The sequence below is a fragment of the Haliaeetus albicilla genome, chromosome 11, assembly GCF_947461875.1.
Source record: "Haliaeetus albicilla chromosome 11, bHalAlb1.1, whole genome shotgun sequence".
NCBI classification, from domain to species: Eukaryota; Metazoa; Chordata; class Aves; order Accipitriformes; family Accipitridae; genus Haliaeetus; species Haliaeetus albicilla.
This window is the reverse complement of record NC_091493.1, coordinates 26,885,764-26,909,605: the sequence shown is the minus strand read 5'-3', so window position 1 is coordinate 26,909,605 and position 23,842 is coordinate 26,885,764. Positions and strand designations below refer to the sequence as shown.

At 48.9% G+C, this 23,842-nt stretch overlaps 1 protein-coding gene across 2 annotated transcripts in view; it reads right to left on the bottom strand.

Moving 5' to 3' along the window:
- Positions 1–2,028: 2,028 nt before the first annotated feature.
- Positions 2,029–23,842, bottom strand: part of SUFU (SUFU negative regulator of hedgehog signaling) — a 99,499-nt gene continuing 77,685 nt past the window's right edge. For both annotated transcript variants that reach the window (XM_069796867.1, XM_069796868.1), the window contains exons 11-12: positions 12,324–12,392; positions 2,029–9,132 (exon numbers count right to left, since the gene is read on the bottom strand). In XM_069796867.1, coding sequence (XP_069652968.1) covers positions 9,043–9,132; positions 12,324–12,392 — 159 coding nt within the window. In that variant the 3' untranslated portion in view covers positions 2,029–9,042. The remainder of the gene's footprint in view (positions 9,133–12,323; positions 12,393–23,842) is intronic.

The window sequence follows — 23,842 nt, the reverse complement described above, 5'->3', positions numbered from 1 at the left end:
TTTGGGTGCCAGGACCATCCCTGGGTGCCCAAGTCCAGCACAACCAGTGGCCACATTGGCTCTGCCCTGAGCAGGCAGGGAGCACCGTCAGAGCGGGAGCCCCTTGCCATGGGGCTGCCCCCTCATCCCACCCTGTGGGGATCCATCTCCCATCCCACCCCGTCTCCCCCTCCTGCCCCGCAGGTGCACCCTCTTCCCCATCGAGGTTCCCAGGCACCGCCGTTCACTTTTCAGATGGGAAACAAGCCCCAGCCCTCCCTCTGCACTCCAAAAAAACCCCAACCAAAAGCCAGAGGAGAGAAATAAACAAACAAATCCCTTCCCTCTCCTGGCTTGGCATCTGCTCGCAGTCCTTCCATTATTAATTAGAGAAGCTGCCGGCATTATTAGCAACAAACCGCTCCTAATGAAGTTCAGAGCCACAGATCCAGGAGGGGCTCCCAGACACCGCTTTTCAGAAACCTTAATTAAATTCACTGCCCGAAGGTGCTTTCAACTGGGGTGGAGGCAGAGTGGTGAGGCTGCCCAGGCCAGGCATGGCTGTGCTGGTGGTGGGGCTTGGGGTGAAGGGTGCTGGTGGGAGAGGGGCACTCTGCTGTGCTGTAGTCCCCAGGGACACCTGGTCCTCTCCGGATTTAGGTCTGAACAGAGGGATCAGCTGGGATGCACCATTGCAAAGGGGGTGCTGCCCGGCCATTGCAAGGATGGTGAAAGTGGATCATTTAATTCATGAATTAAATTAACTGAGTGGCTGGTGGGGAGGGTTCCCAGCACCGTGTGAGCAGCAGCATCCCTGGCCGGTCCTGGCTCTGCCGTCCTTGCCGGGATGTCCTAGTGGGGCAGCCCGGTGCTTGCAAATGCTTCAGGGCCTGGGAAGGCGAGAGGCACGGAGGGTCTCAGGCCAGGGGACCAGCTGCAGGCAGCCTCTTGTCCCCCCTGTCCCCACCCAGGTAAATAACCTTGCTGGGGATCCCAGTTGACCAGCAAGTTTTCCTCAAGTGACGTGATTAAACTCGGCCGAGATATGGCCACGTTCCCTTCAGCATGGGTTTCTCTGCACCAATGGTGCTTGGAGATCCTGCTGCTTTGCCTTGGGGCTGGGACAGTTCCTGTCTGGATGGGGCTGCAGGAGAGCTTCTTTGGGAAAGGATGGTTTTCACCCCAAACTTCAAAAGAAAACAAATCCTTGCAGGAACGCTTTCCGCTGACTGCTCCTTTTTCAATGCAGGGAGGGATGAGATAACACCCCTGAAGAGCAACTGCAAAACCTGCCCAAAGCTGGATTTTGGCTCCCCACGCATCTTTTCCCTTCCCTGTCACCCTTCTTCTGCGCACAGTGATCTCCCTTCCCCCCCAGATATTCCAATCTTCCTCTCTCTGACCTTAAAGGAATTTATTACCGAGGAGTGTAAAAAGATTACTGCAAAATCGTTCTGCGTTACTGGGAAATCATTGCAACATTAGCTCAGTAATAATTTTTCATAAGTGTTTGCTGTGTCTCTTCTCCAACATATTCGGTCTCCGTGTGCACATCCACACCCCCGCAAATCCCGCTGAAGCCAAGAGGCACTTGGCAGAGGACGGGAGTGTGGACCTGACCCGGCACTCACCCCGGCTCCCTCCTTCCCATGCCGGCAGATGAGGTTGCCATCCCTCGGCCGACCGGCCGCGTCCTCGGACCCACGTGCAAGCACTCCCCATCCCAGCTTGTCCTAACAGCATGGAAAACCCCAGCTGTCAGGGCGCTCAGGCTGCCTTGGCTCAAGGGGTTTCACCGGCAGATGCTTGTGGAGGATCCTGCACCTGGTGGGGCCCAGGACCGGTCGTTTTGCTGAGTTTTTTTGGGAAAAGGAAGATCCCTTTCTCTCCCACGCTTGCACTCAGGAGGTCTGGGTGACAGACCCTGCTTCCCCAGGCCCAGGGGGAGAAGGTGCCAATGAGGAGGAGAAGGGGCTGCCGAGGCAGCTGCGGGGCTGAGCAAGAGGCAGGCGGTCCTGCCGAGTCACCCGCAGAGAAGGACACTGACAATTCTGCAAATACGTTTAATGCACTTAGAATACACGAGAGGAAAAAAACGTTTAGTGATTCACAAAAATATTACAAAAAGTCACGTGCAGGCGAAACACACCCAGCACTGCAATAACAATGTAAGAATTTACATTAGAAACTAATATAAAATATTTAAAAACCTCTGCTAGTTTAGCTTTCCATTTGTTTTTTGTCTTTTATAAAAAAAAAGGAGGAGGGGAGGGGGAAGAAAGGCCATCTACAAGGTACTGATACACCGGCTGCAGAAACGCGGGCTCCTTCCAGCCCCGTCGGTAGCATCCTTGGGCTCCTCGCTCGACACAACCCTGCGCACGCAGACCGCACACACTCGCACACACACACGGCTGAACTACAGAAAGGTTCACCTCCGGGCTCCGAGGGCAGCCCCAGCGGTCAGGGTTCGCTGCGGTCCCGGTTGCCCCACATGTCCTCCACCCTGGGAAGCTTGCCTTTGCTCTAGGTTTTGCAGAAACCGTCCAGCATACAAAACAAGTAGCATCCCCAGTGAGCAGAAAAAACATCCACCCCTTTAAAAAAAGGGAAAAGCCGGCGTGTCCAACCTGGGCTGGATGAGAGAAGGGTTTTGAATGACTAAACTTGGGTTTGGAGCATAACCGTGGCCAAACACGGAGCACTGGGACGCCAGGGCCGCATGGGTGCAGGGAGCATCCCGGCGCAGGGGCCAGGGCATCAGTATAAGCCCCCAGCGGGATGCCGTCTGCTTCCATGGGGCTGCAAATTGCCACTTTGGGGAAAGCCATAAGCCAAGAACAAAAGGGCCCAGAGCCCCCCAGCCCGTGATCAGTCACTGCTGGGATGACACGGCCACTCACACCCACCTCCCCTTCCTCTGCCCCCTGCGGGTTTCGCAGCCCGCTTGCTGCCGCAGGAGGAACGGTGCAGGAGCTTCGTTGCCAGCATGGCAAAGTCCTTCTGCGCCCATCCTGCCCGCGGCATTGTCAACACATGCCGTATTTATGTAGGACCTACCGCACACGGCGACAGCTCGGTCCCTCCCACCCTCGCCGCTCGTGCAGCAGAGGGTTTCCGGAGCCGCACTTTCGCTGCAGTTGGGCCCCAGGGAAAGGAACAAAGGAGCCATTTTCATCTCCAGCCTCGCCGGGAGTGGAGAGAGAAGGCGAGAGAAAAGACCAGTGTTTGCAAAACACAACAATCGGCTGGAAATTTTCCTCCGGCTTTTCGAGATTGGGTTTTTTCCCCTCTCTCTTCCTCTTTTTAAAGAGGGGAGACACATCGTCAGGACAGTTTAAAAACAACCAGGCACTGGCCAGCCACATCTGCCATGTGCAGCCCTTTCTGAGCTGATGTTCCTCTCCTGCTATCAGGGCCCTATGAGCTGAACGGTGAATGATGCCGTGGTCTTTCAGCGAGGGAAAGGGAAGGGGCTACCTTCACGGCAGACTAGAAATGATGTCTCTGAACTGATGTGCCACTTATGATGATTTTATGGTCTGTCAGCCATTTTAGGGGAAACAGAATCATGGTAGAAATGAAGAGGTGGTGAAGCACGACACACGACAGGTTCACTGCCTGAGAGAGACAGGTCAATGCGGGGCCGGGTTTAAAACACATTTGCAACCTCAGGCTTATTCTCCATTTGAAATTTTGGACTCATGTAGAACACAAGGGTTGTTTTTTTTTTAAAGAAAAGAAAAGAAGCAAACACTACACAACAGAAAAAATGTTATAAAAATAGTAGGTTGCTACAGAGCTCGTTAAAAACTGCCACGGTCCCAGAGACCTAAATCCAGCTTTAAAATCTTGGGAGGTGAACCCCACTGGCAAATGTGCATTTCGAGATTGTTTTGGATACAGTTTGGCTGCTGCACAGGCTGGCATTTATCGATAGGGACAGATGCACAGAAAGGGATTCCCGGTTGCTCGACAATTCATCTGCCCTCACAGCTTCACTCACGGGGAGAATTAAGGCACAACATACACTCTAAATGGAGGGCAGTCACGTAGAGGACCAAGTCCCCGGGAGGCAGAAGGGCTCTCATGTTGCTGGACCCTCTCCTCACCTGGCTGTGATGTTGTAGGAGCTGAAGCCCAAGACTTCATACAGCAGAGCCACAGGGTGCAAGGCTGTGCCCTGGGCTAGGGGACAATCAGACACACAGGTCTAAGGGTTTCCTCTGACCTGAAGGTCTGCGGACCATTTCTCCCCACCTGACATGACGCTGCCTTGCCCCAGCCAGACAGAAGCCGGCAAAATGGGTCATGGACTCTACATGCCTACCTAGGAGGAGGGAGTAGTCATCAGGACAGATAAACAGCCGAGCAGCCGTGATCCCATGCCGACCTGTCGTCTAACACAGCGTCCTGCGAAGCATGCAGTCAGCCAAACATTTTCCAGTGAAGCATCTGAGAAAGGTTTTTGTGAGGAGCTGGGGGGACATTTGATGAAGGGAGCGGACGGTGGGCGAGCAATAAAGCTCACTCAGTGACCAGCCTGGAGGTTCTCATGAGGGGCAGCGGAGCACGAGCTCCGCTCCCCACCTCACACTAACCAGAATAACAAAGGAGACTGAAGCAGCCACATTGCCACTCCCCATCTTTGACTCAACCTCAGATGCAGCTGACGCAGCCATTTGCAGTCTCTACCATCAGCGGCGGGTACAGGCCAGAGTGTGAACATGCAGTAGGATGTGCATGGCCAGCTCCTTGCACCAATGCAGGACCTCAGTGGGTCCTGGCACAGAAACGAGGACTTGCCTGCAGGCCCCCCATGCTGTGCTGAGGCCTTGATGATTCTCACTTTGGTTTCTAACTTCCCTGCACCCACGTTAGCTCCCATTGCAGTGCCTGAGATGCATAATGACTGCACTGCCTTGAACAAGCCGGAGCTGTGGGTGCAGGAGGGAGCCTGCTAACTTGCTCCCCCACCACACAACCTCTCCCCAGCAATCTGCCCCCTCCAAGCCAAGCATCACTTTCAACTGTTTTTTTTTTTTTAAAAGCTACACCCCCTAAATATTTCTACTGGTCACAGATGAAAAACAACACAACCCCCACTTCTTCAAAGACCATTTGATGACCCGATGGTGTCATTTCAAAAGCCATCCAAGAGCAACTGAATATTTGAAGTGAAGAGCTTCAGAATATCATTTCAAATCACTGTTGGCAAATCTATGTACAGTAAAACCAATATATCACCATCCTCAAAGACATTATACACAGCAGGCACCACCTATCTAAGCCACTGAAAATATCACTGTAGGTCACATCAGCTACAAGACTGACTGCTCTGCTCAGATCGTATCCCACATACTTTAATATTGAAACTATACATTCCTTCTTCTGTTTTTAATCACAAGTTGAGAAGGAGAGTAGTCCTGGCTTTTGGGACTTCTCTTGTTTCAGAATTGCTGTCACATGTTGGATTTTCAAGGCTCTGCAGGTCTGCCATAAGGCTCTTCATCTCTGGAAATATCCCTATCGATCTGCATCGCAAGATTTCTCCAGGAGGGAGAAAACCTCTACTTGCTGCTTCTAAATTGTGTTCATTTCCATTACTATCTTTAGCCAACAGAAGCCTCAAAGGTTTTGGTTTCATACAATCCTGCTTCAGACCTTCTACACAATCTGGAAAAAAATCAGCACTAGTGGACCTACCATCTCAGCAAGTTTGGACTAGAAAAAAAACGTGGTGTTTATTGACACTGATGCATTTCCCTTTTTCAAACTACTTGCTCACTAAAATACAACGGTTTCTTTTCCATTTCCTTCACACACAGGCATGTCCTCTTGCCCCAAGATGAAAACATCCAAACTTGAAATCTCATTTACTTGCCAATGAGTAAGCCTTTGGCATGGTTGCAAACTTGATGTGAATCAGGGGAGGGGAGGTCCTGTGGGTGCACAGCTCTTCACGATACTGAGTAACACGCAACTTTCTTATTCTTAAATAACTGTTGAGAGGCAGCGACACAAGCTTGGAGCTTAAGGGCTGACTTTCACCAGTTTCTCTCTTACAGTTGGTCTAGCAATAAGACAGAGATTTCTATTTTAGCAGTTATTTATCTAATATTTTTCCCCTTAACTAAATGGGAAGATTTAACTTCCTTCCCTTCAAACCTTCTCCTCAATTGTTATCTGGCTACCAGCAAAGATCTGTGAGAAAGTGTCTCAGAAATAGAGATTTCTGGCATGCCACCTGTTCATAACTCAAATACACAGAACTATATATAAATACATGACATGGAACAAAAATACACATACACAAGGATACTGGGTGGATTTTCAAATGCATTCAGCATGCTCCCTCTGAAGTCAATGAAAACCCAACCCAGGGCGTCTGATGAGAGTAAATATGGTGAGGAAAACATACACACAAGAAAAGCAGAACTGGAGCACAAGCCAGCTTGGAGGAGGTGCTTTCCCTGCGTACAGCACCACATCCCCGCTGCAAAGGCTCAAAGAGTTCATAGGGCAGGAGGTCCTAAGCTTTCCAGATGTGTGTCAGAGCCCAGAGAGGGTCTGATGGACTTCTCTCTGCCCCGTGCTGATCTCTGCAGGAACAGCAACAATTGACCTTCCAAATGTCCCTTCTCCACCAAGATGTGGATTTTAAGCTCCTTTTAATGAGAGCTAGCATCTGGAAACAAGGAAGAGCAGCCAGCATCATGGCAATGGGCCAGCTCTGCTGCAGGCACCCCCAGCAAGCTCGTACAAGAGCAGCCCATGGACTACTGTTGGCGGATGGCTTTGGGACAAAATTGTAGTTGCTGCCCTTGCCTTTTTCCCAACTGCCACAATCATCTGTTTGTTCATAATCTTGTGGTGGGACACTTGGGCATGTCATTTTTGAAGCTGGACTGGTACATTTTCATGCTGCTTTCTCACCCACGCTGTCCCCTGCATATACATCTACAGTGCAGAAGGGATGCTTAGTGCTAACCAGGACAATGAAAACTGGCCAAGAGATCCCACGGATGAATGCAGTCTGCCACAGCACAGAAATCACTCTGGCTGTCACATGCAGATATCTGAAAGTTTGTTCTTTCGCAGCAGGATTTTAAGATGATCCTCTGAGTTCAGACAAAATGACAAACTCATTTACATGTAAATTGCTTTCGTAGCTTTGCAGAAAGGAAGGTTCTGCCGAGCAGTGTTGGACCCTGCATTTGGCCTGCCTTAAATTATAATATAACAACAATTATAATAATACAAATACTACTTTGTACACAAAGCACGCCCTCCCCTGCAAACCCTGGCATGCTTCGGTAGGTCCTACAGCCCTCTAGTCAATAATCACCCTCTCTGCACAGAGACACATTGAGTGACTTGCCTGAGGCCACAGAGGAATTCTGTAGCAAGTCCAAGGAAAGCTTTGTGGCTCCTAGCTCTGCTTCTTGACCAACATTAACCAGTCTCAAATATATGCAAAAAACATCAAAGCTGACTGTGCCAGGAAGAAATTAAATCAGAAAACAAACAGAAAACCAACCCTGGGGTACTGTGAGGCCTCCTGGACTTTCCTGTTTGATCAGGGGAGTTAAGTGTTAAAAGCTTTTGTTATACTTGCATTATGATCACACAGCAATTGTGTATAAATCGCCAAGTTATCTTGTAGGCAGAAAGGGGTGGAAGGAAAGCTGCATCTCCCCTGACAAGGAGTGAAGAGTCATCACCAAAAGACAATGGGCAGAGGAAGGCTGGGGAATATGCATCAGAAACAACCTGCAACAGCAGCAGGGGGCAAAGCCTGCGGTGGTTTGCTGCAGCATATCCACAGGAGCCAGCATCTCGATGCAGAGACACAACCTGACCCTGCAGAGACCGTCTCCTCCGCATACAACGTTTTGCTCCAAGGAGGAAGCCACACAGATCTAGAGAGAGGGTCTTTTCAAACTGATTTTGATGCTTTACAGTTCAAATCTGTCTGAAAGGAGGGAAGTCAGCAACAACGAGAGCCACCACAGCGAGGCTAGAGGGGAAAATTGAGCTGCACTAGGGCACAACCCTGCTGGAACAGGGAGAATAGCTGGCTTTATTGAGGCTGAGACTCCTCTCCGCTATGCCAGGACAGCAGAGATCTCCATTTCATACGCTTTCAAGCAGCCCCCTGGATCCTGCAGAGCTGCTGAAGTTGTCCCTGTGAACAAATGGTCCTTTCTAGCTTCTCAAATTCTGTACAATAGCAAGGAAAAAATACTTGACAGTATCTCTTTAAAGATAAACACACTGTAAACAGGAGATCTCCCCCGCCCCGGTAGCTTTCTTCCTCCTGCTTGTGCAAAACCAGAGGTTGCGACCTTCCCTGGGGTTCAGGCACAAGGACAGGATGCGCGAGAATAAAGTTGCCTCTGTTTGCAGCGATACCATAGCTAATAGCACCAAGACCAACACTTAAAACATGCCTAATTTGAGGGCAGGGAGGATCTGGGTTTGTTTTTCTTGACTGAACTAGAAAGTTCATCTTTAAATCTGTTCAGCTTCAAGCATGTGAGCTTTTGGCCTCCTTTAAACAGGGGAAATACCATTCCGTTTCTGAAAAGAAAAAAAAAATAGCACATGGAAGAACAGTTCTGCAGTCAGTAAAATTTTGGCTAACAAAAGGACTCCAGAGTCACGTAAAGAACATTTAATCCATGGATTATAGGCTCACACCTGGCAGAAATGCATGTGTAAATACAGGCGTGCAGAGCGTCTACACCCTGGGCTAAGGCAGAGGGGAGTTCTGTAGCTAGGAGAAAGGATTCTTACTACTAATTTTCATAGTTAAATATTTCTCACTCGCACTCACACATACGCAGGCTGTTCCCAGAGAGCTCAGCCTTGGGAAGGATAAAGGAAAGGGCTCAGTTCGGTCTGGGCTGGTGCTGAGTAGCTCCTCTTCTGCTTGCAGTGGTTGTGCAGCAAACTCTTTTATTTGCAGGCAGAGTTTTTACTGCATTAATTATCCTGTGAGTCACTGGGTAATGGACAGTAACTTGGCTCTCCCAGTTGTTAGAAGGGTGTAATTCAGCTCTAATGCAGCGGGTTGTCGAACACGGCATCTGGCAAGATGGAAACTTTCAGTTTCTTTTCAGGCCAGCTGTACTCCTTTGGAAGTTTAAACTGTAAGACAGTAAAGAGTATCAGTTAATGTATATCACTGCAACCTGCACAGAAAAAACAAAATCGTGGCAAAGGCAGGCAGCCCCATGTTATTATTTTTTAAAACAAGAGGCCACTAAGAAAACATTTCCCCATCAGTATGTTTTGGATAGCAGTGGACGTTAGATAACGTGGCCTGTGCCTCAGCTGCCAAAATAAAGTTCTGAGTTTTCAGCCCAAGTGCTGTTTATTTCATCAGACGGATTCTGGAGGGTTTCTGCCCCCATCACCATTTCGCCCCCCGACTTCTCCAAAAATTTGCAGCACAAGTATCTCCCCTCCTATCTGACCATGTGCCTTTCCTTCCACCTACCCCAGCCCCCAGAGCCCCCTCTTTGCTTTAAAGGGAGTCTTATGGCAGGTTTCAAACTCTTGCTCGTACAGGGTAGGATGCACGTCAGCTAGCGCAGCTCTGCTGGTTGACAGGCTTGCAAATGGCCACCAGCTCTGGGAAGGCAAACTGTGCCATCGTGGCTGGGGAGAGCCAGCGTGCCTGAACAGCATTTCTGCTCCAGCCCTACCCACCTCTGGTACAAAGGCTTTGCAGAGCACCCATACAATGTCTCATATTCACACAGGCACTCGGCTGCTCAGGCTGTTTTGCAAACATTGATTGAAGCACAGGGAACAGAGATTTTTTGCCCCAGTCTGGTTTACACTGCACTGTCTCTGGCCAATGTTTCCCAAACAAGGCAAGTGCACTGTTCCCATCCTGATGTTGCTCCAGGGCACCCTGTCTTAGGCTGGAAAGTCACCCCAACATCTCTGATCCCAATCATGACTGTGTGGGGATAGAGGTCCAAGAAGCCTTACCACCAAACCTTCTCACAACCACCCTTGACCAGGGCCCATGCATTCACACAGATCTCTCAAAAACAGCTCTGGGGGGTGTGTGTGGGAGGTGGGGTGTGGAATCTTTTAGGCTACAGATCTGCCCCACAGCTGGATGGACAAGCATTTCACACAATCCCAGCACCCAGACTGAGAGTCCAAAACCCATGGGGGACAGCTCTGCAAGCTGGTTTGCAGGATGATTTTGGTTTTAAAACTCTGCTGCACCCGTGGTGTAGCACTGCCTGACGCCCCAACAGGACTCCCAGGGAGGAATCTCACTGGGATCCCACACCACCAGTGACAATTCAGAACAGTTACAGATACAGTGGTCCTCTCCTAGCAGAGTCCTCAGACCAAGGCCAGCAGTGCCATAAGGTTCCCAGGGGCTACATGAATTAGAGAGTTGGTGCAAGGGGACAGTGACCTGCGAATCATCCATCTTTATCCAATTACTTGTCTTTCTTCCCACAAGCGCCCCGTTTCTGAAGGACATTAACACATGCTCAGTGACAGGTTCCTGTTAAAGGAGATCCCCTCCAGCTGGCTGCTCTGCAGCAAGGGCGGTTCAACATGAATTTTCTCCTGACCTTGCTCCATTTGCAGCTGTGTACGAGGGTAACCTGCAGTTGGTACCCATTGACCTTAGTATGCCGGGCTGGCAGTTCAGGGTCTGACCCATGATCTGGCAGCATGGCAGGAGGATCCTTCAGGATAGTGGCTACCATAAACTCCCACTCTTTCTCCTCTAGGAAACATAAACAGCCCAAGTCCCACTTACGGTTGTTTTTTTTAAACTCAAGCCCTGTGTATAGCTTGTACCATATAATCTAGTGGCCCTACACTGCCCAGGGGATTCTTCTGAGTTCAGTGCCTAGGGTATGTGAAAAACATGCTAAAGATAGTCAGACAGATCATTTCACTTAATTTCACTTAACACAGGTGGCTCTTTATGCAGCAAAGGAAAGACTCTCCTTGCAGTGCTTCATTCTAGCACATGAATATCAACAGCAACAGTCAGGGCTGCTGAGGAACGCCTTCAGTTGGCCCAAACTGGGATCCTGCAAGTTACAAATCCTTGGAGGAATCTGGATGCTGAAAGATCACATTTCATCTCAAGTATTTTCCTTTTTATAAACAGGAGTGGTTCCAAAGCAATCCTCTTGGAGAAGTCATCCTTTGCATTTGTTTGTTTTTCACTTTTTAATTTAGCAAAGTCACAGTAACTCGGAACCGAACACCCGGTCACTGTGCCAGGAGCTGCCACGCTCATTGCCTCTGCCTCTCAGTGGAGAGTGAAGGAACATGAGCCATCCAAAGCCTTAACTGAAGGGCCTTCAAACCAAAGTGTTCCTGGGCTTCCATGTCACCAGCAAAAATGAGCTTTGGATTAGGTTTAACTGGATAAAAGCTGGCCTGAAAGTCACTGCACAGCCAACAGTGTGCTCCCCTCACTCACACAGTGAAGAACACCCTGGCATTAAATCAACTCTGGATTAAACAATTAGAGCCCTGAGATTTTCCTGGGGGGAGGGGAGCAGGGCAAGGGATGGGAGGGCTGCTCTACAAGCCAAGGAAAGTTTCTTTAGAATCTGCAGGGAGCTGTAAAAAATGGGATTAAAAATATTACATGTCACTTCTGCCACTGCTCTTTGAAGTCAAGCAGAATATTTATATGGCATGCATGGGAGACAGGGTGTTAAATGTTCCCCAGGAAGAGATCACATGGCAGGGGGAAGTTTAGTACCGCACAGCAAAGCTTTATAAAGCTCCCTTGGCTGCTGCTATAACGCTTCCAAGCTGGTGATGGTCCTCTGCACGCTGTGCAGGGGCAGCAGGTAAAGGCCAAGTAGCAGATGTGAAAAAGCCCCCGCCTGCTCCCCAAACTCAAAAAAGGAGGCCCCCTACAACAGATTGTTCAGCAGTAAATGTGCTGCTACCGCTTTCACCCTTTCTGAAAGTGGGGAAGGTGATGTGCCTAGAGATGCTGCTGAGGACTCTATGCACGGCATCAAGGACCCTGGAGCCCCTGGCCCAGGGGCTGCACTGCTTTGATTCAGGGCACTCAGATACCACGTTAGGAAAGATGCCAGCAGAAAGGAAACGCAGAGAGTCCCTTAATACCCATCCCTGCCTTGTATTTCTTGCAATCCCTTCTCTCAATGCCTTAGTTCACAGCAGATGTGAAGGTTTAGCAAGGCCTCAAGTCTATGGGGCAGGGCTGCAGCCTGTGAGCTGAGGGGAGGATCAAAGGCAAGCTGCAGGACGGGCTGAGGTCTCTGGGACAGTACATGGGAGATATGGGAATGACGCAGCCTTACTTCCTCTGGAGAATTCAGATCTTCTAAATCTTCCAGCATTCTCTCTACGAACTCTTCGGTCAATAGGATCTGCAAAGGAAATACAGTAGTTTATGCCTTTACACTCATAGTTTTAGCTAACTGCAAAGAAACAGAACAACTTCTGCAGAGAGCAGACTGTACCAGCTCACTCCTTCCCCTATGTCCTTCTTTCCCTCAATACAAAGGTTTGAGGGCAAGGAGCTCCTAACTTTGCCTCCTACCCCAACCACTGAAAAAAAAAAAGTTAAAATTATATAGCAATCTTTTTTGACCCTCAATTATCTTCCTCAGTCTAAAATTAGAGGCTCAGCTTTAGGCAGACAGAGTGGGGAAGGAGGAAAAGGGATCAAGATAACAACTGTTGGAGAGACAGTGGGAGACACTCGCTTTGATCTGATCCATTGAAGTTAAACTCACAGTTTAATCAGGAAACAGCAGCGCAGGGAGAGCCCGAGACCCGTACAGAGCTGGTGTTCTGGGCACGGGGAGGGCTCTGACCCAAGTGCAGCACATTGTTCAGATGAACCAGATGCTGGGTACGGGAGGTACTCCCAGAGGTGCCCGCGCTAGGCACCTCCACATTGTATCGTATATGCCCATCCCACGTGACTGTGCTGGGAAATCTTTTGGCTCATCTCAAGGCCAGGCTGGCAAGCACAACGTAGCCCAGGAAAACAGCTGCCAACAGGTCAACATTCCCAGCTAAGGGCCACAACCCTGGCTCTGCAGAGCCCCCCAAGTCACAAAAACCAGAGACACCGGGGGGCAAACCAGCCCCAGGAATTCAAGGGGAGGAACTCCCACCCTCTTTAAAAAAGCACATGATAGCCAAAAGCAAACGTGTCCTGCCTCTCTTCACAACAGCCGTAAAGGCCAGAGCTCCAGGCAGGCCAGCTGGCTTGGCACAGGAGCAGAGATGGCAGTGCGGGACCAGGCAAACATCCCCACATGGTGACAGGGCCTTGGAGCAGCATTCCTGGGAGTTAGGGTGCAGCAGTATCCAGCAGATTATTACCATTTCAGCCTACAGGTTTGTTTCTTCCCCTCTGCTCCTCCTTTCCTTCCTTTGCTCCACCCTTTCCTCTGTCTCTGCCATTGCTTTCCATCCTGAAGCAAACACCATACCCATGCCCCCTTTCTCAGCCTCCCCTTTCCCTGTTCTCCCCAGCCATGAGATCTGTGCTCCCTCCCAGAAAAGGGACCGCTGCAGCACCAAACACTGATGGAGCTAAGTGCCCAGCCCCACTGCTCTCCGCTGTCCCCTCCAACTCACATCTGGAAGAGGAGCCCCCAGCCTGTCCCACCTCTGTGCAGGAAGCCACCTCCCATGCCCACCAGCTTCTTGGTGCCAGTAACATCAGTGGGGAGCGAGTGACCGCCAGGATGCCATGGGCTATTTGGCAAGTGGAAGCCTCTGGGTTCCATTTTGTTAACACACAAGCAGGGGTATTGGACAGAAAGAGAAAGGGAAGACTCTGGTCTCCCTTTCTTCCTTTGGTTGGCAAGAGAAGAGAACTGAAAACACCAAATCCAGATCCGAGAGCTACCACGTGTCTACAGTTCTCTCCCCTTCAACCTTGCCACCCTTCTGCCATTGCACACAGATTTCCCAGGAGATGAGGGAACTGCAACCTCCCTCTCCAGAAGACTCCAGGTTTATGACCGAGCTGCTCAGCATGAATGCAGGCACCTCCATCAGGCCTTTCTGATCATACCTTGAGCCTGAAAAAACCCTGCTTCAGCTAGGAGCTTGCTGCTTTGGACAGGACTCTGCAACCTGGCACCAATCTGCAGACTGGCAAGCTGAGAAACATTGCACTGAAACACGCAGTACCACCGCAAACTACTGCAGTCTCCTTGCAGGAGCCTGTAACTATGCTGCCTGTTGAACTGGAGACACTTGTTTGTTGACTGTTTGCAGGAGGAAGCTGTCTGTCTGTGTCGGAGGCAGGAGGGCAACCCGATCGCTCAGCTCAGAAGGAAGAGCTGGGTGGGGAGCTGGGGCTCTGCATGGAGCAGATCGGTTTCTGCGGAGGTGCAGCCTGCATTGGGGTGAGGGAATGAAAACAATTTGGCAGACATCAAAATCTACAGAACAGCCGGAAAAAGGAGGAGGAATTGGTATTCACAGCAATCAGGCAAGGAGGAAATGAATATTCAGCCATCCACGGATGAGCAAAAATGCCAGAGGTTGGGATGGGTGAGAGAGCAGGAATGAGGAGCTGCAGCTTTGGCAGGGGGACTAGAAGACAAGCGCAGCAGGAAGACCCCTGGGCGCTCCCAAGGTGCCAGAGGCAGGAGAGAAATGGGAACCACGTGTGTGAGGCAGCCAGCTGCTCTGAGGCTGGAGGAAAACAAGACAGGGTATGTAGAGGTAAACAGCAAAGGGTGGAAAGAGTGAAGGGCGAGGGACAGGTCAGGTCCCGGCTAAGCCACAGACTCCAAGAGTAGGGACAAACCTACGTGGAACACTGTGGCTAGCAGTGACCTGGGGTGTAACCTCCTGAGACGGCTGCGCCCATCTGCAGCTCACTGCCCCCTCTCAGTGAATTTTGGTAATCCAGCTGAAAAAAAATCGAATTCCACTGATGTAGTGAGCTGAACTGGCTCCCTGAAGGATCTGACAAGTGGAGTGGGACAGGAGTTCACAGCTCGACTGTCTCATGGACCGTGTTTGTGGGATCAAAGCAATGGCAGCCTGCTCTATGCAGCGTGCTGAGAAAAGATCGCAGTGCTGTTCTGCAAGCCCTGCATAGACAGTTAACTTTGGTGGAGGGCAGGCGTCACAGGCTGCAATGACAAACTGCTGCAGTGACATTCACACAGTGTGTCAACTCAAGAGACTGTCCTTAACAGCCCACGCCAGAAAAAAACCACCCCAAACCCTACTACCCCACATTGCTGGGGAGACCTGCTCTCCTTCCTGGAGAAGAAGGGAGCCTCCGAAGCACGGGTGTAACCAAATGTACAAGCAGCCATGTCCCTTGGCACAGGAAACCAGCACTCTTGAGCTCTCCTGGGGATGCAGGGGGAAGGCATGTGTCCGCAGCACACCAACTGCTGAAAAGGGCTTTGAAGCAAGAAGTATTGTCATCCTGGATTCACGTCTAGACAAGATTTCTCCTCTTAGAAGCAGCCCAATCAAAATGGCCCAAGAGCATTAAGGCCTGTGCTCATAGATCAGGCTGCCATCCCCACCTGCAATCAGCAAAACCACCTTCATGCTGGTGAGTGAGTCTTTGCTCCTATGGAGAAGGATGAGAATAAATCCAATCCCATCTCAGCTTCCCTCACTCACAATATTTCAGGTTTCCAGTTCTTGTAGCATGCCTGCTCCTGCACAGTATGATATCCCATTACATTAACACACACACGTTATATGTGCATGATATTAAAGGTGACATTCCCAGCAAATAAACATGACAGACTGCCATTGCTCTAGGCACCTAATTTAATTTCCTCTGGGATTTAAACCTTAGAAGCTCAAATTAAACAAATAGGCCCCGTTCACTTTATATTTCAGACCTGAATCTAGAGTTTTCCTCCGATGCTGTTAACTGATCTTATCAACAGGACACTGCACAGAGATCACAATGATGAAGCAGCTTTTTCCCTTCCCAAAGGAAAACAGAGCCCCGCCGTTGTGCTGCAGCCATGGGAAAAGCTGACGCACTCTGGAGGGCAAATGAAGCCATCCCATGTGTACTGAACAGGCCTTTTCTCCCATGAAATCTCTTGGCCGGTGCTGAGGAAGCAAAGGAGCTCTCCCGAGCGGCGGCAGGCATCCCGGGTGCCACAGCAGCTGGGTGCTCACAGTGCTGTGTTTTCACAGCTCTGTGCAAACATTCCCGCCAGCCCAGCCTGCCGAAGCTGGTTACAGGGTGTAGTTCAGCCTTTGTAATGGCTGTTTGCAGTATGAACAGGGAACGGCCTCACCAGCCAGCTGTGGGTATCTGAAAAATCTCATTCGGTGCTGCATGGTCCTGCTCGCACCAGGATCTCCCTGACCTGACCCAGAGAGGCCTGGACATGTGCTATCCCATTGCTAGCACATCTAGATTCCATTTTCTGTGTGCTTTGCAGCTGTTAGTCATGCTGCAGATGCTTGGAAGATGATGACTAGCTAAAAGATAAGTCCCTGTTTTCTATCACAGGTACCTACCACACAACTGAGGTCCGAAGGCATCATCGCTTCACTAACAGCTGCATGTGTCCAGACATGTTACAAAATACCAGGCTAGGCTGTCTTAGGTGGATGTATTCAGGGAACACATGGGCTGTGTGCATGATGTCTCCCTCTCGTGGCAAGTCTCACCTGAGCTTGCTGAAACCTACTTCTTACCTCCAGGGCTTACCTACGGGTCAACTGAAGGCGCTTGTATTGAAGCTTTCATACCTGCAGATAGTTGAGAAACCTGTATCGCGACTTGTTACAGGTGCGCGGCTGCAACTGTATGAAAACAGGCGAGATCTAAAAAGGTACACAAGGTCATGGGGCTCCAGACGAGTTCGGCTGACTTTGAAAGCAAACGGTGCTTAGTAAAACTTTAGTAAGACTTTATAGGCAGCATATAGGTACCACCTCACAATTAACACCCCATCTCTCAGTATAGGGTTCAACCCTAGCATGAGGGCTTGAAATTCTCAGCTCAGGAAAGGCTGGCTGGGGCCAGAGGTCACACCGATGTTGAAAGCCTGGCACAGCTGGCAAGTCTTTGATCAAGGAAGACCCTCAGAAGCTGAGCTAGGAACTGAGCTGCAGCTCTGTCCAACTTCAGGAAACATGCTTTATCCAGGGCAAGACACAAGCGATTGGCCCAGGGACAACTAAGCAGGGGTGTTTTTACTGATAATACCCAATTTTCTTGCCTACCTAGAAACAAACCAAACAATCCCACACTTTGCCCTAGTGCTTTGTTTGCATTAGACACTGCCACTTGCTTTTCTAGCAGGTTTGTCAAAGAAAGGAAACCATGTTTTATTAGTTCTGGACTTAGTACAGAGCTGGCTTGTATGGCTCAGCCAGAGAAGGTGGGGACACATTGCAATAAACCCCTATGTAAACCATACCAACCCTTCTAAGAAACTGTTCATCCACCCAGGTGCTATGCCTTGGAATGGGTGGAGCAGTTGTACCCTAAGCCACATGTCATCTGTTACATCTGCAAATATCCAGCAGCTTTTAGGAGCTCCTTTCTCTAAAAATGTTTCAGCTTCATTCGTGTCGACAGCACAGCAAAAAGTGAAGTTAAAGTGCATCGGCATTTCCCACTGCAATTAAACACTAACAATAAAACCCCCTGATGAATCATGCTTTGTGCCACAAGCACCCCCCAGCCCGTCTCTCTGCTCTCCTCTTGGCTTGGCCTTCTTTGCACTGCTTTGCTTTGACTGCAAGTGGTTCAGGGCAAAGGCCTTGTCACTGCATCTTTCTGCATCACGCCCAGCCCTGACACTGTCTGAAGAGGCCACCTTGCTGCCTGAATCCACCACAGCTCTCATTACAGCCTCAAAGGTACTAGTATTACAACAAACACCTTTGATGGGAAATTCCACTGTTGCTCTTCCAGGAGATTCACAACCCTCCTTGTAAAGGAAAAACATCCACTCACAGATGCCTGAGGGACCCTATTGCTTCACACCGTAATGTTACAATCCCAGAAGAGGAAGCATATGATGACGCTGAAAGATTTTGACCTTGTGGGAGCTCTCTGTGACATTCCCAACTACAAGGCTGATCCAGGGAACCTGGGCTCCTCAGAGCTTAGCCTGACGAGATCCATCTTGCAGACAGGGCTGCTTTGAGTGAATACATAAAGTTTGGCTCAGCTGGGGAGAGGGCTGACAAGGGAGCCAAGACAAGAGGCAATACTAATTCTTTCAGAGTGAAAAAGCAAAGGAAGGACAGGCACTTCAGGGAATGCTCCAAGTAGGTGGAAGAAAACCTACACAAAGTAGCCAAAATGTAGTTTGAGTAGCAAGGGAGGGGCATTAGGTGGCAGGATAGTCGGTCGGCTTAAGAAGGATGAAAGAACTTGACTCATCCAAAACTAGCCTGGACAAAGTACTAGAAAACATACTGCAGGAGAGTTGATACAGGGAGGATCATGATGACCTAACGGGACATTTCTACCCTAATTTAAGTTTCTCCCAGTGTCTCCTTCAGCAGTAAGGAAGAACACAAAGGGATAATGCAGTGAGGCTTTGGGGAGTGTTTGGGGAAGACAATGAACTTACTGGAAAAGTGTTAGCTTAGATTTCCTAGACCTGCTCAAGAATTTGGGGGAAGCCACCCAAAGGATTCTGAAAAAGTTTTTCTTGGGGTAGATGCATAAAACTGCTTTGGAGAAAAGCAGGTTGTAGTTGTACACGACTTAAACCAGTTTGTGGGTGTTGTCCTTAAACTCACCATGCTAGACATAACACACCTATTCAAGTTTGGGGAGACCAAAAGTCAATCCCTATCTCTTCAAGAGAGGACTCTACCCATAGCTGTGACTTACAAGCGAGCATCTCAAGCATCAGACTAGCTCTTTCAAATGTTGCTTTGAAGCTCTGCTGCCATTATGCCAATGTGCATAAATGATTTAACATGTGGTATAGCAGAGAGAAGAACCAGATGTGCTCATTTCCAGGGGAATGTCCTAACTCTACCGGAACAGAGTCATTCTCTTGTACTCTCTGTCTCTGTGACTAATTCAGTGTTTTATATGATGTGGAACAACTCCAATTGGATGAGCTGAGAAAGAATCAAAATACCCTATAGTTGTGGTGCCCTTAAAGCCAAGAAGTAGAAATAGGGGTTCAAATAAAAGGAATGGAATAAAATATGAGTTTCTCATATCCTACGTGAATGTTTTATCCCTCAAATATTGATTAGAGAAGGCAAAACTTCTAACAACTCCAGCTCCATTCTGCAAAACTAGAATTTTTTTTCCCTGTTTTTATTGAAGAAAATCTTCTATTTCTGGTTTCATTCAACACAAAAGATTTTTTTCTTTCAGTTTTTGGTCTCTTTAAGGCTTTTGTTTCAGCAAGAAAAACTGAAAATATTTAAAGACTGGGCTCAGTCTGATCTTCTTTCCCAGATTTTTCACTTAGGTTGCCAAACCAAAAGAATGGATCATTCCCCATGACCCTGCTCACAGTAAACCTCCCCCCCCTCGCCCCCGACTGCCAGCATAGATAGCACATGTTGATAGCTCCTGAATGCTGGATGCTTCCCACAGCCTCCATGTACCTATCCTGCCTACAGGCGCATTTAACATTTTCTACAAGAAGTTTGACCTTGCTGTCCTAAGCCTCAACTTATTTTTCCATGCTGGATGCCTTGGTTTTGATTTTTTTTTTTAAAGGTTTTTAGGGGAAAAGGAATCAAGTTATCTCAGCGAGGTATTTTGGAAAAAGTATTTTCTGACAGTACTAACAAATGCATATAATCATTTTGTTGCAAACCATGAGATACCCCTTACGAGGAGGGTGACAAAGATTAGCAAAAAAGTGGTCTGGAGGTCAAGGGAAAGTCTTTCTCCTGATTGTGAAAATGCTTTGCCAAGTCAGAAGCCTTTGAAAGTCACTGTTTGTCCACAGCCTTTCAGAGAAAGGCAGAAAAATATACTGAAGAGCCCTTCTTCATTGAGCATGTCCCAGCCCAAGGCAGCTCTGCCCCAAACACAGGGCAGAGGTAGCTAAGGAGTAGTTTTCCCTCTGATCATTCTTCTGAGTGGCAAGGGATTGCTATGGCACCAGGCACATCAGGACTAAAGGCAGGGAAACTCTCCAGTGCTCTCAGCATTTCTGCTGGAAGTCAGGACTTGTGGAGGAGGAGAAGGAATTTGCCAACTTGAATGAAGGGGAGGAGAAGAAAGCAGCGACGGGCCAGGATGAGGGAAAGACAGAGACACAGAAAAACAGGATGGAGGGCAGATCAGAGGCCAAAGCTGGAGGTGACACAAAGGGCAGGGAGGTTGGAGGAGAACCCCATTCCACAGCCTCAGCATCCACAATGCTGTCTGCTGGATGTTGTGAACCTGCTGGCATGGGTGGCGAGGAAAGAGCATCCTCCAGCAGTGGCTGGTGCCAGAGGATAATACCCCACCGCTGCTGTGAGCTCGTCAGCTCACGTGGAGACACAGACCTTGTGCTGAGAATCAGAGGGTGCCAACTGCAAATGAACCATAGCCTCCATCTGCCTAACAGGATTCGTCCTGAAACAGAGTAAATTACCTGGAAAAAAACCCTGTACACTCAGAGACCAGTGACATTGGGCATACAAAACTTTGGAAATGGCTGCACAGAGATTGTCTGCACCATGCTAATTTGGCCCCAGCATACGTCTGCCTCACAAAATAAATCTGTAATCACAGGATCGCCTGCAGTTTTTCTCCCACAAGACCTCTGCCCTGCTCAGTCCTCAGGATGGTTCTGCTCACTGAATGCAGCATTAGTCATCATTTCTTTTCATTATCATTCAAGTTGCTTCCCTGTTCCCTCCTACTCTCTTCCCCTTTATTTAGTACGCTCCATCCAACTACTGCCAGCATGGATTACACTGGAAGTACCTAATCTTACTGTCCTTACCACTCTCACAGCCTCTGACGTGCTCAGCCTTACATTTCTGCAAGGCAGAGAAGCGTTCCTCTCCGTGCAGCAGATGGGGGAGGGAGGCTAAAAGAAGCTAAGAGACTTAACAAAGTCATGGAGAAAATCTGCAAGAGCAGGGAGCTGAACATGGGTCTTTGACTCCCAGACTGACCCCCTACCCCAGAGAGATCCCTTCTCTCTCCTGACCTGCAAGAACAAACTCTAATCTCTTCCTGAAATTGTTTCTGCTGTTCATCTGTGGAGCTGGAATGCTTGGCAAGCACTGAATTAATCTTCACAGGATGACTGAAAGAAGGTTTTCCTCAACAGACATGGGAAAATGAGTGAAGAGAAAGTTGAATCTGAACGTCTACTTCTTGCGGGTGCCTGTCTCAAGACTTGCAGGCCCCTGTTTTCCAGCACACTCAGCCCTGTGGGGCACAAGGGTATCTGCAGAGTAATTCCAGCTGGCCTCCTCCTGCCAATGGGAACACAGATCAGACCTCAGGTCTCAAGCTGGGCATCCAGAAATCAAAGAACGCAAACTCAGTTGCCACATGAGAACATTTAGCTTAAGACTCTGGAATAGCATCAAGAAAGAACAGAGTAGTAGAGGCAGGAACAGGATCCAGTTCTCCAGGGCAACATTTAACAGGCTTCACCATAAGACTATTGTGATTTTTCTGCAATTACCTGCCTCATTCACTACACACCTTCTAATTTTGACAAACAAACGAAGTGGAAGTCCTATAGGCAAGAGTCTACCTTACTCCACAGTCCTGGTTCATCCTCCAAACACGCTGCATCTTTGTGCACTGAGGCAGGCATGCTTTGTAAAAAATATGTATGATCCTTCAATTGGATATAGTATCGAGATACACATGTGTAACAGGGGCAAGGCTAAAGTGCAGAGATATTTCTTAAATTGTATGCTAGATTTTGCAGTTAACGAGGACTCTTTAAATATAGGTTTGTTTTTACTGCACTGTATTGGCTCATGTGTCAGAGTCTGCAGCAATATCTGATGCGTAACATGTACGTTGCACATGATCAAAGACTTGAGCGTCATCTTCTTCCCTAGAACAATGACTGCCTAAAGCAGCAGGAGCAGAAATTATCTAAAGGTTGTGTTAAACCAACCTCCTTCTCCCCTCTGGGGAGAGTAAGCAGTCCAGGTGAGCAAGGTAGGAGGGAAGAACAGTCTGCTTTGTGCTAGACGGGCAGAGAGCTCCACATAAAAGCAAAGGAGCTTTGCAGAAGCATGTCCTGACTCCCATCACTGGAGACTTAATGATGGTAATTCCCAAAGGATGATGCACGCTGACAGGCTTTGACACAAACTACCCCAGGATAATATTAATATGTATTAAAGGCTCAGGCAACTTTATTGGGACGGGCTTGATCAGTAACACATTTCAACAGAGCGTCTCTATCATCTGCTGGAACATAAGTAAGGGAGCGAGGGAGAACACACGCACAACCTCACCTTGCTTTGGGTAGATTTTAGAGACAAACAAGGTTGATCTGTGATGAATTGCACGCTTAGCACAGCTCAGACATTGGACCAAGAACCTTGGACACTCCACCACAAGTACGAATGTTACTGTGGGGCAGTTAATATCAGAGTATGTCTGCATGATCAGCACCCTTAACCCTCTAACATGTGGTCAGACACCTCCTGCACAGCCTTTCTCTGTGCATCTGGAACATCTACCCCTTGGAAAGGAGAGGAGAGGTGCTTAGGAGGCAGTGTGGGGGCTCTGCTGTCACAGCACTGGGGGAAGGGGGAGTGGAAGAAAGAACCACGGAAGCCTTTGATCATGTGTAATGTTAATGCAAGTGTTACACATCAGAGACTTTGCCAGGGTAACTAGCATATAAACAGGAGTCTAGTGTTAACAAGGAGGACTTCTTGAATATGTTTGTACATTTCTGAGTCAAAGCAATTTCCCTATTCAACAATACATGACACAGTGGAAGAAGTTCAGAAATAAACCAGCCTGACATGCTTAGACCTTTAATAGAATTTAGCTTCTTAGAACTAATTAAATGTTACTTAAATGGAAAAAAAAAAAAATCCAAGTACTTGGGAAAGGTGCCAATTTGACAGCTCTGGAGAAGGAAATAATCTAATCATCCCCAGAGCATGGGCAGCAGCAGGACAGGCTTCCCCTACTAACATGCCTTGAACATGGCCTGGAAAGACTGTTGATAGAAATGGGGCGTACAATCTCTGTGGTCTAATGACTCCTTGCCTTTTCTGCTGAGACTGCTAAAATGGCTCCCACCGAGTACTAGCTGCAGTGCTGATACGGATACCTGTCTGGTAGGAATGGTGCTGGGACCTGCCAAACTCCTGTCATCTGCTAGCCCTCCACTGGAGCCCAGTGACTCTCAGCTCATTGCTCAGCCTGGGCAGTGGGGGCTGATAGGCTATAGAGCAGCTCTCCGGCCTGTCTCACCTTGGATACACTCCACTCCAGCCCACGAGAAGTAAACAGGAGGTACTGTGTTTAGTCTGCAGGTTTGGGCTTTCACTGCACCAAAGCTCAGGCTCAAGAGAAGTCAGTCTCTGGCTGCTGCAGAGTTGAGGCCAGGATTTTTCAGGCTTTTATTTCTCCCCCAAGATAGGGAAAAAGTCCACAGGAGGAGATACCTGCCATCTCTCTTCCTCTCCATGGTCCCTCCATTTACTTGTCTTTGCAACAAGCCCCTGCATTGCAGTGATCTGCTTTCAGCCGCCAACTCTCCTTGGAACTCATCGCTATGCCTGGGGTCCCAAGCGAGGGAGGAGGAAAATCCTCTCTGGGCCTTGCTGTGAAAGCTTTGCAGGGCTCGCCAACTCGGCCAGCCCAGGCTGCAAGGGACTAAACCAAATACAGCTTGCCTCCTTGGAAATATTATGCACCACAACT